The sequence below is a fragment of the Stegodyphus dumicola genome, chromosome 8 (genome assembly GCF_044657685.1).
Source record: "Stegodyphus dumicola isolate Sdum_Otavi_A_Nest chromosome 8, ASM4465768v1".
In the NCBI taxonomy this organism is placed as follows: domain Eukaryota; kingdom Metazoa; phylum Arthropoda; class Arachnida; order Araneae; family Eresidae; genus Stegodyphus; species Stegodyphus dumicola.
Window position 1 is genome coordinate 109,765,065 of NC_140775.1, and position 14,531 is coordinate 109,779,595.

General features: G+C 34.8%; 1 protein-coding gene across 6 annotated transcripts in view; it reads left to right on the forward strand.

Annotated features, from left to right (window-relative positions):
• Positions 1 to 14,531, forward strand: part of LOC118183304 (dynein axonemal heavy chain 2-like) — a 405,957-nt gene that overhangs the window by 1,169 nt on the left and 390,257 nt on the right. For all 6 annotated transcript variants that reach the window (XM_085822262.1, XM_085822261.1, XM_085822260.1 and 3 more), the window contains exon 2: positions 4,057 to 4,349. In XM_085822262.1, coding sequence (XP_085678388.1) covers positions 4,057 to 4,349 — 293 coding nt within the window. The remainder of the gene's footprint in view (positions 1 to 4,056; positions 4,350 to 14,531) is intronic.

Below are 14,531 nucleotides of genomic sequence, written 5' to 3' on the forward strand. Positions count from 1 at the left end.
CTCGGCGCGCATTCGAGAGGTCCGAGGTTCGAGTCCCAGCGAAGGCATTGCTCATTTTTCACGTCATCCAGCTTAATGTCTCTACTGGTGCGCCCGAACTAATAGGTGGTGAATGATGATTCTCCACCGTCGGGTTTAGCGATTGGGTCCCTTAATCCCCGCTCGCCTCTTAAGGGGACTCGGTACCTTTTGAATGATTTTTTTGTTTAAGCACTTTCATCTACTTTTTATGAATAATATTAAGTGGTTTTATGAGACAAAATGGTTTTAAGCTGAAAAAAAATTTTTTGCTATTAATTTTTGTTTAATTTGAATTCTTTTAAAAAATATTCAACAATTAAAAATTCTTTCTTCTCCCACGATTTTCAATATTTTTGCTTCAAATTTTTTTATTGTATTCATAATAGTGTTCTTAATAACTTTACGGATCGATTTTTCAATTAATGTATTAGTTTCTGAGAAAAAAAATAAAAAGCACATTTTTATATAAAAGCTTTAAAAAAATATGATTTCAGTAACAGTTTTACTTCCAATAATTTTTCTTTTCACTATTTTTCAAATCCCATCCCTGGTTCTATTTAGTATACAATTTGAAATAAGCAGTAAAATTATTAAATAATTTGGTCCATATCTGAACAAAATTTAGAAATTTAAGTAAAAGGATATATTAAAAAATTGCAAACCGAGAAATCGCAGTTTAAAGAATGTAAACTGTCTGGACGGTCATTAAATCATTTCCAATTTCTTAAAAACTTTATTACTGAATTTCAATACATTTATATATATAATAAAACTTAGTACTGCTAAATTGATTAATATGAATATAAATTACAAGCTCTTGTTTAAAACCTTATCTGGCTAGAAATATTGCAAAAATATCATAAAATGCAAGTAGAATTTTTCTTCACCTGTTTTTGTTTTTTAAAACACGCTCAAAACAACTTTAATGCATGAATTAATTATAATATATTTTCTAAAACGGTTATAATCATTATTAATAATATTAATTTGTCGTTTTATTCATTTTTTAAAAAGCAAAATTTGAAATTTTAACGGACATAAAACATTTTATTTAAAACCACTAAGCAGCTTACGTGATTTCTTCTCTTATTTTAGCCATTTGTTCTCGTATATAAATTGCATTTTAAATTTATTTATGTGCATTTTAATTAATTAAAAAGTTTAATGTTTGTTCCAGCACTATTTCAATAATGCTACGGTCAGAAATTTGATCACTTTCATTACACCACCTCTTTCTGTTCGTATCTAATCACAGATAATTTCAACTTTTGAATAAGCATAGCATTTTTGTTGACTGATAATACACATAAAATTATTTGCTGAGCTCAGTATAAATATATAAACTTGCCAGTTTAAAGGAGAAATTTTTTTTTCCAACTTTAATTTGTATTTAAATAAAATCAGTATATACTCAAATAGAGTTTTTTTATTAGTTGGAGTCATATTTAATTACACTCCTTTACATTTACACTGATCTTTATAAAGTTACTGAAAAAAAAAAAAAAACTGAGGTGATGTGGCATTTAAAGGGGTGTCAAAATTTTAAAAACCTTTTTATAGCATTTATTATCGTCATATCATTTCAAAATTCCTCTTCAGTGTAGTAAGTGTATTAAGGTACTTTTTCAGCAAAAAATTGACAAATTGGTAATTTCATTGATTTTGGGGTACCGAGTCCCCAGGGGGTATATAAGGTGATTCTCTCGTCTTCTTAGCATAACTTCGTGTTGTTGTGGTGAGCAAACTCGGCGCGTATTCGAAAGGTCCGTGTTTCGAGTCCCGGCGAGGGCACTGCTCTTTTTTCACCTCCCCTGCTTTAAAAAAATATCTAATGTCCCTATAGTGGCGCCCGAGCTAAAAAAAAAAGTGTGGATGATGATTCTCCATCACCAGGACTTGGCGGGGCTCCTAATCATCTGTCATCCTTTAAAAGGGAGGAGTATATAAAGTATTTCTCCCGCCTTTTTAGCAGGCCTTCGTGGTGTAGTGGTCAGCTATATTCGAGAGGTCCGAGGTTCGAGTCCCGGCGAGGGCATTACTCATTTTTCACGTCTTCCAGCTTCGAAATATCCTAATGTCTCTACAGCTTATTTATGGTTTTAATGCTGTAATATTTCAATTTTTGCACTACTTATTCCAGCCTGTAGGGATTGGACTGATATAGGCACGAATTACTATGAATAAATTTTCTAAGGTTAATTTAATTTATGTTTTGGGTCATAATTGGTTCAGAAACAGGCTGAGGTATTTTCTTCTTTCATTGTATCTGTGGCTTGATGACGACGCAACGAAAGTAAATTACTTTTTACTTTTTCAATTGCTGTTTTTACATTTTATTTAACTGTTTTTGCACTTTTCAGACAACTAGTCACTCTGGTTCTCGTATATATATTATTACATATAGTTTGTTCGGAATTGAATATGGAATGGATTTCAGTGTTTTAATTTAGTTTATTTTGCGTTATTATCATTATTTGTTGATTCTATCAGCATGCATTTGAACTAGGTTTTGAACTGGTTTTTACTGTGCATTTATTTATTAATGTATAGTATATATGAGCTTACTTTATCATATTAACTTGAATTTTTGACGTACGAACCAAACTTCAGTCACTGCACCACGGAGAAGGGAAGAATAATGAACTGAGTTTTTTTGACGAATGTCCGAAAGTTTATTAACATCAATCACTCTTTAATTATTCTCACGAGACTTTCCATTCGTGGCTGGGTCGGCTATGAAAAAGCGCGACAGAAAAATTCTTTTTTCGCTTTAAAAAAACTGAATTCGAAGACCGTGCCAGGCTACGGCGAAAATTTCCCTCTGGCTCTCTCTTCATTTTGTAATTTGCAATAAGGTGAAAAAAATCTGGAAAAAATCTGCTCCTGACTCGCGTGAAAGAACTTTTAAAACCTCGGTAACGCTAAACTACAAAACGCTTCTAAATTCACTACTGGCTGAAATCAATTACAAATTAATATCTACCCAATCCAACACTTAAATTAAACTGAATTAAAAAAAGGAAAATAATTTACCTCCAAATTTCCAAGAAAATCTAACCCTCTTTTAAAAGTGACATACCCCGTCTTGCGATACCTGCGCAAGTCGGAAAGTAACGAAGAAACGAAGCCCAGGGAATCTGCAACTTTACAATGCAGGAACACCTTTTGAACGTATCGCCTTTGACATCGTAGGATCTCTGCTACTAGCTGCTGATGGCAACAAATACATCCTAGTTGTCATTGATTACTTCACCTAGTGGACTGAAGCGTAAACTATTCCGGATCAAGAGGCTATCACTGTAGCAGAGGCAATGATATAGCACTGTATTTCCAGGTTGAGTGCCTCTTCAGTTACATTCCCATCAAGGAAGAAATTTTACCTCGGCTGCAGTTAAAGAACTCTGCAAGCTACTCGACATTTGAAAAACCCAAACGACACCTTTACATCCCCAGTCAAACGGCATGGTAGAGAGGTTTAATCGAACCATATTTAATAACCTCTCGTTGGTAGTTTCCAAAAACCAACAGAATTGTGACAAGATATTACCTCTGTTTTTAGTGGCTTATCGCACTGCTGTCCACGAGATTATTGGCTATTTATTCCCCATCCCAGGTGCTCTTCAGTCGTGACCTTCGTCTGCCTTGTGATCTCTTGTTTGGTCGTCCTCCTGATGCGCCTTCATCGCCTGAGAAGTACAGCCAATACCTCCAGCCACGGAGAGGTGTTATCTTTGTCATTGGGTCCCTGAGTGCTAAAATAACCATAATATACGTAGTTGTGCACATTTTAACATCAAATGGAAACCGTTAAACGTTTATAAGATATTAGAAACAAGAATTCTTAGAAAATTAATGAAATACATACATGAGTTTCCCTGGACTCTATTATCGGGGTTTCTGTGTTATTTTATTTTGAAAATTTTCTTACTGACATTGGATGGGGACTGATCCATTCCTGTTTTATACTATAATCCATAACTTTGTAAATGTTTGAAAATAAGTATTTGCATATTCATAGATAATTTTCTTTTTCAGAGAGATATTTTGAATCAATCAGCTATGAAACTGCAAAATGAGAAGCAAATACTTATACAGATGAAAGCAATGAATATCATAATACTTTTGGCTCATGCGTGTGATGTCATAGATTCCTTATTAAAATATGTGTGCAATGATGTTAATGCTTTTGAATGGTTAGTTCACCTACGATTTTATTATGAAGAAGAGAAGGACGAATGTCTAATTAGACAAGCACAAGCTATGTTTAAATACGGATTTGAATTTTTAGGAAATTGTGAACGATTAGTTATAACTCCTCTTACAGACAGGTAATAATCCTTATTCATATAGAATTATACAACGCAAAATATTTTTTTAATAATTTTCTGAAGTTCAATATGAGTTTCTTGTCCAATTATTAAAGCATTATTATAGATTATCAATAACGATAGCAAATTATATTTTGGGTTTTATATATAATAGAAAATTATTTATTTAGTCTGCCTTTAATGGTAAAGTAGATGAAACTTCTCCATTTTTTACTTAAAAAGTTTCGGTGCATCTTACATATCTAGTACATCCACTTTACAACACTATTTTTTAACGAATAAGATTCCTGTTTTAACAAAAACAAAAATATTCCTGTATGTATTAAGATCATCAACAGTTGGTGATCTGAAACACATTTTTCTTGAAAACGAGCTTCTTTGCTATAATGCGTTTCTGCTACATTTATTGAAACCTTCAAGAAACCTATTTTTTTTTTTTTTTTTCAATCCAAGGGGGCAATTTGTCCTAAAGGACTATTAATTTCGTTTTGGCATTTTGCGTCGAAAACTTTGCATAAATGTATGTATGTTTCTCGCACTGTGATAAAACAACGGTACCTAGAGCCATCAAAATTTGAATAACTTAATCTTCCATGGAATATGGGCATGTGGAAGTTCTAATTTGTATTTGAAATTTGTTTTGTTATTGATTTCAGATTTTGTAACACTTCAACGAATTTTTCATTAAAAAACTAAACGATTTCAAAGGGAGCAATCGCAACACTATACGGGAAAAAAAAAAAAAAAAAAAAAAAAAAAAACATTTTTATCTCCAGCGCGCGAGACTCGGAAATTTTAAAGATATGCTCATTTTAAAATTTATTTGCAATATTGGTGTTAAACTGAATTTTATAGTTTGAGTACGTAGAATATAATATTTAATAAATAAAGGTAACTCACAAAACGTTAAAAAAAGGCCCTTATGGACTAATTTAAAATCTAAAACCTTTAAGATATATTTTTTTTAACGATTTCCTTTAATTTAATGGGCATTGCAATTTTCAGTTTTCTATTCCGAGAAACTGGCATGTACGGCAATGACGAGCTCTGGTTTTCACTGAAGGTGACTAGGTATGAAGAAAAAGTATTCCTCTCTACGGCAACCACTTACGGCCCATGGAGGTAAGAAAGGCCATGGCTTACTTCCTACCTCCATGTTACGGTCAGAGGGGGGTGGTCATCGTAAGTCCCATCTACATAGGTAAACTGTTGCGACGTAACACGACCATATTTACGGCGCCTGGGCGGGGAAGAGTATGAGCGTGAAGGGAAACGAAATTGCTAGCGACTTAATTGGAAGTAGCCAATAAATTTGCGAACTTAAATCATGTACTTTCTCCTGAATCAGCGTTTTGTCTATAAAATAACTTACGCCTCGAATTGTTTTGAGTTTTTGTTATTATTATAGCAAGCATATTTTGTGATTATATGTCGTATGATTCTTAAATAACGTCAAAAACCCAATTTAGAGAGATTTATTATAAACAGTTACTGATTTTAGGACAGAAAGGGAAAACAACTAAATTAAAATGGAGAGTTAAGGGCTTATTGCAAATTAAAATTAGAATCTTGCTTTATATATATTTTATTTTAACTGGATTTCCCGTCACAGTTTTGATTCCAGTAAATTATAAAAAATGTAATGATTAAAATTGTTTTGCATACAGGTAGTAGCAGTCATCAAGTCAGAGTAAGAATTTCTTTTATTCGTAATATTTGTAGCCTCGCGTAATTTGGCACAGTAAGGACGCCTATTTTTGAAAAACTTTTTACATTTTTGAAAGCGCTGAGATAAGCAAGGGGAACAGCAACAGTGATACAGCTAACAGGCAGCGAATCTAGTATGCCTGAGATGAAGGTGGGTTCAAAATGATTTTAGTTTGGGTTTACAATTTCCTCATCGGATGTTAAAAATTTCGATTTCCAAATCTGAAATCATTAGAAATAATTATTGTCTAAAGGCTTTATGTAAGAGCCTGTGTCATTAGCGTTATGTAAGAATCATGTAACATGGATTAATTTTGAAATGACGCAGTTTAGAGAGATTTGTTGTCATGATTTTGTGTCAAAATACCTATGTTAGAATAGTGCTATATATAAATCTAATATATATCCTAAGTCACGCTTTCGAGACATGAAAAACGTAATTTTAATTTTGTCAATCGGCCCAATAGAACGGGAGATAATGAACTGTCCCCCCTTTTTTTTTGTGCAAGGTGTACATTTATCTCTTCCCAACGATTTACGGTCATTGCATTTGAAATCATTTCCTGCCTTGCTAAGAAAATGTAAGCAATATTATGTAATGTTTACTATGAGAAATTGTACTAACTTGGAAAGAGAAGCAGCAGCCATTTTCCAAATAGCAATGTTTTACTTAGTGATGCTATACAGATCATAGATGGCTATGATCGACAGTTGAAAGTTCTAATAATATAGAATGAATAAACACAGGAATGGAATCTGTTAAGGCATTTACAGAAGAATAAACAAATTTAAACTTTTGTCTACTAGAGTGGACATGATGCATCAAAGGGTTAATGCTATTTTCGTATGGGTACGGATCCTTTGTCTGTAATGTTCTTTTGTATTAGGTTCATACTGTTTCTCTTTCCACAGTTTTAACTTGGAATTGCTGCATCGATATACTTTACTTCGAACTCTTTCACATACCGCAAGGTCATCAAAGTATCCAACTTTCATGACGATGGAATGAGAATACCATCATGAGAAATTTGGAATTTAATTTCTTAAGAAATACTTTGTATTTGCAAATTCATAATTATTTCGAAGAGTTGTTAGAAAACAAGAATTAAAAAAAATATTTCTATGCCACTTATACACTATGATTTTCCAAACCTAAGGATTGTTTTCCCTTCTCCAAACTGAGCAGCTGATTTGCAGATTTTTGATGCAGGAATAATATGACTCTTTCTAATGAAATACTTTAAGAATATCATGCAATTTGAAATAAAATTCTCAAATTACAATATTTGGGATCTTTATTTTTGATGTAATGAATTTTAGCCATGACTCATGGATTCAAATAATATGATATGAAATGCAACCAGTAATTACTTTCGAAAGCAAAACTGGTTATGAGCCGCAGCTAAATACAATGTGAGGGAGAGGTGATTTTGGCACGGATGTAACCAGAATTCCGGAATTTTTTACATTCTTAAATCCGGAACTCTCAGATTAATTGCATGTACACGTAATCATCGTTATGTACCGAGTTAAACTGTATTTAGCATGTCATCGTATGATAAATAGTCTTCATGCATAGTAAACTTGAAGATAAATACGCATCATTAATTTTTATTGGTGTAGAGACTTCGAAAGTTATTAGAAATTTTGGAAAGAATAATCCATTAAAAAAGGAGTTTAAATGTCTTTTGAAAGAGGCTTGCATAGAACAGGCTAATTGCTGTACTAGTGGAACTAGGTTTGGATCCCGAAGAAGACATGGATATTCGTAAGCGTATGATATCCGTGCGGCAAAAGAGCACTCAAAATAGGCGGCGAGGTCAGTCTTCTCAAGACGTTCGCGGTAGAGCAAGAAGGGTGGGAGACCCTCGGATCGCCTCCAGGAAGGCTCTTCCTCAGAACTAGGGTGGGAGCAATTAGCAAAGCTCGGCGACACCTAATATTTACTCACAGGAATGTATAAGAAGTATTGCAATCGCGAAAATTTTCTGATACCATATTTCAATGGAAATATTCATTTGACCGGTATCGAATGCAATTTAAGGATTTTTTTGCATGACATCTGCACAAAAGGACAGAATAAAGGACTAGTTTTCCCAAAACGGTTTGCAAAAACAAGATTTAAACATGGATTCAGAAGAGATATTTTCGTGACGTCTGTTAGGGGTACATACGTATGTATGTATGTACCTCGCATAACTCAAAAACGAGCAGCCTCAGAGTGTTGAAATTTTGTATATTGGACTGCTATAACATGTAGTTGTGCACCTCCGTTTTTGGTTGCAATCGGCCACACCAAAAGTATACATATATAACCACTTTGTTACTCGGCTCCGTGAGCTGAGTTTTTTTTTTTTTTTTTTTTTTTTTTTTTTTTTTTTTTTTGTTTGTTTGTTCTTATATGTTGCTAAGTCGTGCATTTTTTGCTTTAAAATGATTGAATTATGTTGATCTTATCTTCCGATTGAGGTTTTTATGCCTTTAGTTAATCTGCATACAATAGTTGTAGAATTATAAAAATATTAAACCTAATTTTTTTTACCATAGCAGCCATATTTGTTTGCATTTGAAACGTAGTAGAATAGTGATGTTATATAATATTGTTTCTTAATTTCAATTATCAGTTATTCACTATTTCTTAATTCTTGATTTGTCAGTAATTTAATTTTATTAATTTGATTTTATTTCTTCATTTTAAAATAATTGTTGTAAGTTGATTCTTTTTATAAGCCGTAATTGCTAACTTTAAATTTAAGTTTGTTAGTGTTAATTTTTTTATCCTTGAAGTGAGGTTTGGTTTTAAATTTTTCTTGCTTAAAAACTTAAATTTAGTTATCTGGTTTTAATTTACTGTCTTGTTTAGATGTTGCTTTGGTGAGATTCTTAAGGTTTTTTAACTTTTAAACTTTATAAATTTTATAACTTTAATAACTTTTAAACTTTATAACTTTATAAGGACCTCGAAAAATATACTTACCATTTATCAAACAGCTGAAAATGGGCAGCGGAATCTTGAAAGCTTGGAACGCTCCTGATGGAACAGAGAGAAAGGCTGTCCAATAGGCGGAAAAGGCGGAAAAATAAGTGGAGAGCCTTGCCTCGATCGCTGATACTCCTTTTTAGTCTAAATAATTGCTTACACGTTTCTTTTTGTTTTTATAGATATCCAGCATCCTGGCGGGATGGTTGTTATGTTTCCCCGCGAAGTACACTGGTCGGCATTGAAAATGCAATACCAAGAAGGAGAAGTCAGAAATTTATGCAAATTTTACAGTAGACGCACGTCACTGAGTTATGCGAATGATGTGAAATGCGCAGCTCTCCGACGCACGTGAAGTGAGATATAAGGGAAGGAACGTGCAGAATGGGCAATATTCGTGTCGTTATTTCTGCCAGACGAATTATCGAAGAAAGTTGGTTTTTGTCCCGTTGGATACGTGTAATAGGGGAGAATGCCAGGCCACCGTCAACGAAGGCACTTCCAGCAGGTAGACGATTTTACGAGGGGTATGGTGATCGGACTGAGAAGGGCGGGTTGGTTCTTACGTCAAATCTTAGCTGATATTGGGGACTTAAATATTGTAATTTTTTATTTTTGTTTATTTTGTCTGAATACTGTTCCTGCTCAAGATTTTTCTAGAAAGATTGAATGCTCTGATTCCCTCCCGGTTGCGAGTAACTACATTTTGTATATAGCTGTTCTTATTTGTATATAGAAATTTTAATTTTGAATTGGAGTTTTAACTGTGTATAGAGATTTGGATATTAGCTAATGAATTTTATTGTAAACTGTTTTATTTTGATCTATATCATCTTAAATTATATTGATTTTACTATGAAGATCTTAAACATTAACCTCAATCATTGTGCTGTTGCATCTGCCTAGCTTACATATTTAGAAAAGATTATACAATACATGCCTGATATCCTGACTTTGCAGGAGCCTTATTATATTGGGGACAACCTGGCATATCAGAAAAATGAATGGAGATCAGTGAACGTCAAAAACGGCAGGTCTGCTATTATTATTACCAATACAAATATAAATTTCTATGTTAATTATGTTTCTGACATTATTACTTGTATTACCTGTGTCAAACAAGGGAAAATGTTCTCTATTATCTCGGTCTACTTTTCTCCTGCGGAAAATATCAGTGAACACTTAATTCAAATGGAGAACTTGTTGAGAGATTTTAAAAATAGTTTTTTAATTCTTAGTGATTTTAACTCAAAACATTTTAATTGGGGGGCTTCTATTGTTGATCAACGGGATGTTTTAACTACGGAATTTATTTTGCAGTTGGAGTTGACTCTTTTTAATGAAAGTTATTCACCGCCTACTTTCGTTTCTCCTGTTGGAACAGACTGGACAGACCTGGTTCTGGGCTCAGCTGACTTAAGCGTGGAAAATATTAATATGGAGATTCTAGACTGTGAATCTTTGAGTGACCATCGCTATGTTTCAGTCAATTTGGAGAGTAATTATGAATCGACAAAAAGTCGTGTTATCTACTCTAGACATAAAGGAAGAGTTGGGAGGTTCATAAAGGGTTTACTTCCATTTTTTCAGGATTTGGAGGATAATATTAACAACTGTCAAGATGCTGAGGAGTTGAATAACATCATTTTTGATATGGAATTGCGTATTCAGAGGGAGATGGCAAGAAGACTAGTTGTGAAAACCAGGAGAAAAGACAATGATGTTACATGGTGGACTCCGACTCTTCAGAAATTGAAACGTCAGCTTAGAGCCTTTAGGAAAAGCAGTCAGGTTTCGGGTCTGTCAGAGTCCTTGAGATTAACACGGAAAGTCAATTATAAAAAATACTTGGCATTATACAAAAAGACCATAAAAAGGACAAAGTACGAATTTAGGCAGAGATTATTTTTGCGAAGCCAAGAATATTATGATCAATTCTACAAAATTGCCGCAGGGAAAAGGAGAAAAAAGAGCATCCTCTATAAGAGACAGGAAGATATCACATTGGAAGACCACTGTAGAGGACTTGTGAAAGACATATTGAATTTGGATGAAAACTTTAGTGACACTGAGTTTGAAAGTATTCTACATGAATCCCTGGTTAGTGAAGAACAGGACTTTACATACACTGAAATTGCTGTTGCTATTGCCTCTTTTCGTGAAAAAATTGCCCCTGGGCCGGACGGGATCGGGGTTAAACTATTGTTAAGACATTATATTCATCTTGCCCTTCCTTATTGCTATTTCTTTACAATAAATGTCTAAATCTAAATACATTTCCTACAGCATGGAAAACTGGAGAGCTGATTCTTATACCAAAAACAAATGATAAATTTAGACCGATATGTTTACTGAATATTAGGGGTAAGTTACTTGAAAACCTGATAACTAATAGACTTCAATTTATTATTTATAGCAAAAATTATATCTCAGACTCTCAATATGGCTTTCGTAAGGGCAGAAGTGCAGATCTTGCGCTTTATAAAGTAGTTGAAGAAATAAGATGTAAACGAATACTTTATCATGTGGCCCTCGTCTCTTTTGATGTTCAGGGTGCATTCGACACAGGAAAATGGTCTGTTTCGTACACATTAAAGAAACTTGATATTTCAAGTCAAATGTTTGACACAGTCAAGGATTACTTCAGAGACAGGTATTTGGTCTACAAGAGAGAACTTGGAGAATTCAACATTAAATATGCCATGAATAAAGGTTGTCCCCAGGGCTCCTGTAGCGCTCCCCTGTTATGGGGTCTTATTGTAAATAATTTGCTCAAGGATGTAAATATACCTAATATTTACACTTATTGTTACGCAGACGACTTATTATTTTTAATCTATGATGTTTCTTTGGATAAAATTGAGACCCATTTCAGGAAATTGGGTTGCGTTCTAAATAGTTGGACTAAAGAAGAAAATATTTTATTTAACATGGATAAAACTTGTGGAATTTTTTCCCAAAAGAAGGGAAAAAAGTAAGGAATCCAAGACTTAAATTTCTTGACAAAAACATCAAATTTTACAGTACAATTAAATATCTGGGTGTCACACTGGATGAAAAACTGACTTTTATAGAACATTTTAAGAATATCCATAGAGCAACCGACAAGATCTTAAATTTCTTACAGGACTCAATTTAACGTTTATACTTTACAGGTCAAGAGTGATATTCTGAAAAATCTGTATGACAATGTTATTATACCTAACATTATGTACGGTATCGGAGCTTGGGGCCGCCGGGCAGGGAGCTAGCCATGTTGAGAACTAAGCTTGATTCAATACAAAGAGGATGGCTTCTGATTATCACTAGATGCTTTAGAACAGTTTCATCTGAAGTCGCATGTATTTTGGCCGGGCTTCCCCCTCTCTCCATTCATTATAAATTTTTCTACAATAAATTCCTATTACAATATTCAATAGAAAGCTCTCTTATTCTGGATGGAATCCAGCTCGAGAGCAACGCATTTGCCCAAATTGACAAGATTCGATTTATCCAAGACAGAGACATGGTATTTTATTTGATTGCAATGTATTGCCTACCAGCGAATATGAAATCTATACAGATGGGTCCGGTTTCGAGGGAGGTGTGGGATGTGCGTTTGTCGTATAATTTTATGGTTTGGAGATCCATTATCAAATATACATACTGGATAAACATAATTCAGTATGTATATTTGATAATGGATACATAATTCAGTTTATCAATCAGAGCTATATGCCATTTATAAAGCCTTGGAATGGATTAAATTCAATTTGATCTATAAATGTACAGTTCACTCGGATGCCTATTCAGCACTTGTCGCCCTCTCTCGGCCGGACCATAAAAATGATATCATGAATAAAATGAAAAATGATTATATGAATTTAAAATATAAAATGTCAATCAATATTCATTGGGTAAAGGCCCATATTGGTATCATTGGGAATGAGAGGGTGGATTCCCTGGCAAAGTAGGCTGCCCTGGGGGATGGAATCTCTGATGGTGATCTACAACATTCTAAAAAAGTTACAATTAGCAAAATGAAAGATCACATGTATAAAACCTGGTCTGATCAATGGAATGTGTCTCCTAGAAGATCAGAGGCCTTGTCAAATATAATAATTAAGAAGAATATGCCTATATTTTGCGATAAAGAGTATAATCAATTAGTAACAGGGCATGAATATCTGTAAGTACATAGGACGCTTTCCTATGTACTTACAGATATTCCACCTCCAGGGGGTAAATTTATGCCTTAAATGTGATACTGCCGGTGACTGCATTCATTTTATTGAAAGTTGTACACTCACCGGGAAGGGGGAGTAAGAGCCTTACGTGGAATCGGAAATGGAAGAGAAATGATTCAAAATTATAAAAAAGGAGTAAAATTTGCACAAGACATTATGAAAGTCATCAATTCTCATAAACATGTCATCGGTATCTCTGATTGATCGAGCTAACATACTGAAAGCGTTCACTTTATGGAAACTACCCTTAAAGGGAGAGAAAGACTTTATATGCAAAGGTGCAGGAAAAGCTTAAATGTTTTTGTGTTTTTATATGCCGTGTTATTCTTTTAGTATACTAACCTAATTTTCTTTTCCTTTTGTTAAGCTGCTAAATTGATTTTGTTTTTATTTGGACACAGTCGGCTCGCCGGCTCGTGTCGTTTCTTCTTGGAAGGGTTGCGCCCGCTTTTCTTCATAAGGTTCATCAAACCAGGCGGAAGGGCTGCGCCCGTATAAAACAAAACAAAACAAATCTCAGCTGATACCCACATGAATGCGAGCACGGTGCATGGGCTATGGCGAACGTGGTTGGAACAAGGAAATGTGGGAAGAAGGAGGGGTGCAGATGCAGCTAAAGTGACGTCAGCATGCGTGGATCGATGCATCCGCCGACAAGCTGTGGCGGTCCCGCAAGTCATTTGTACCGCGATTCTGCAGCATGTGCAAGATACCCTGGATGTTCCCATGTCGACCAGAACCATTTCCCGTCGATTTGTTGAACGTGGCCTGCACGCATGGTGTCCGTTAAAAAGACTGCCATTGACCCCACAGCATAGACGCCAACGTTTAGAATGATGTCGGACTGGAGCGATGTGGATGACAGAATGGCAAAAATTCGTGTTCTCAGATGAGTCACGCTTCTGTTTATCCAGTGACAGTCGTCGCATACGTGTGTGGCGTCGACGTGGAGACAGGTCTAATCCGGCAGTAACTGTGCAACGCCCCACCGCGCGACAACGTGGCATAATGGTTTGAGACGCTGTTGCCTACGATTCCAGGTCACCTCTAGTTCGTATTCAGGGCACTATGACGGCCCAACGATACTTGGATAATGTACTGCGGCCGGTGGCAATCCCCTACCTTCAGGGGCTGCCTAATGCAATTTTTCAGCAGGATAACGCCCGACCACACAGTGCTCGCATCTACCAACATGCTCTGTAAGGTATACAGATGCTTCCCTGGCCACCGTACTCTCCTGACCTGCCACCAATCGAATGTGACCGTTTG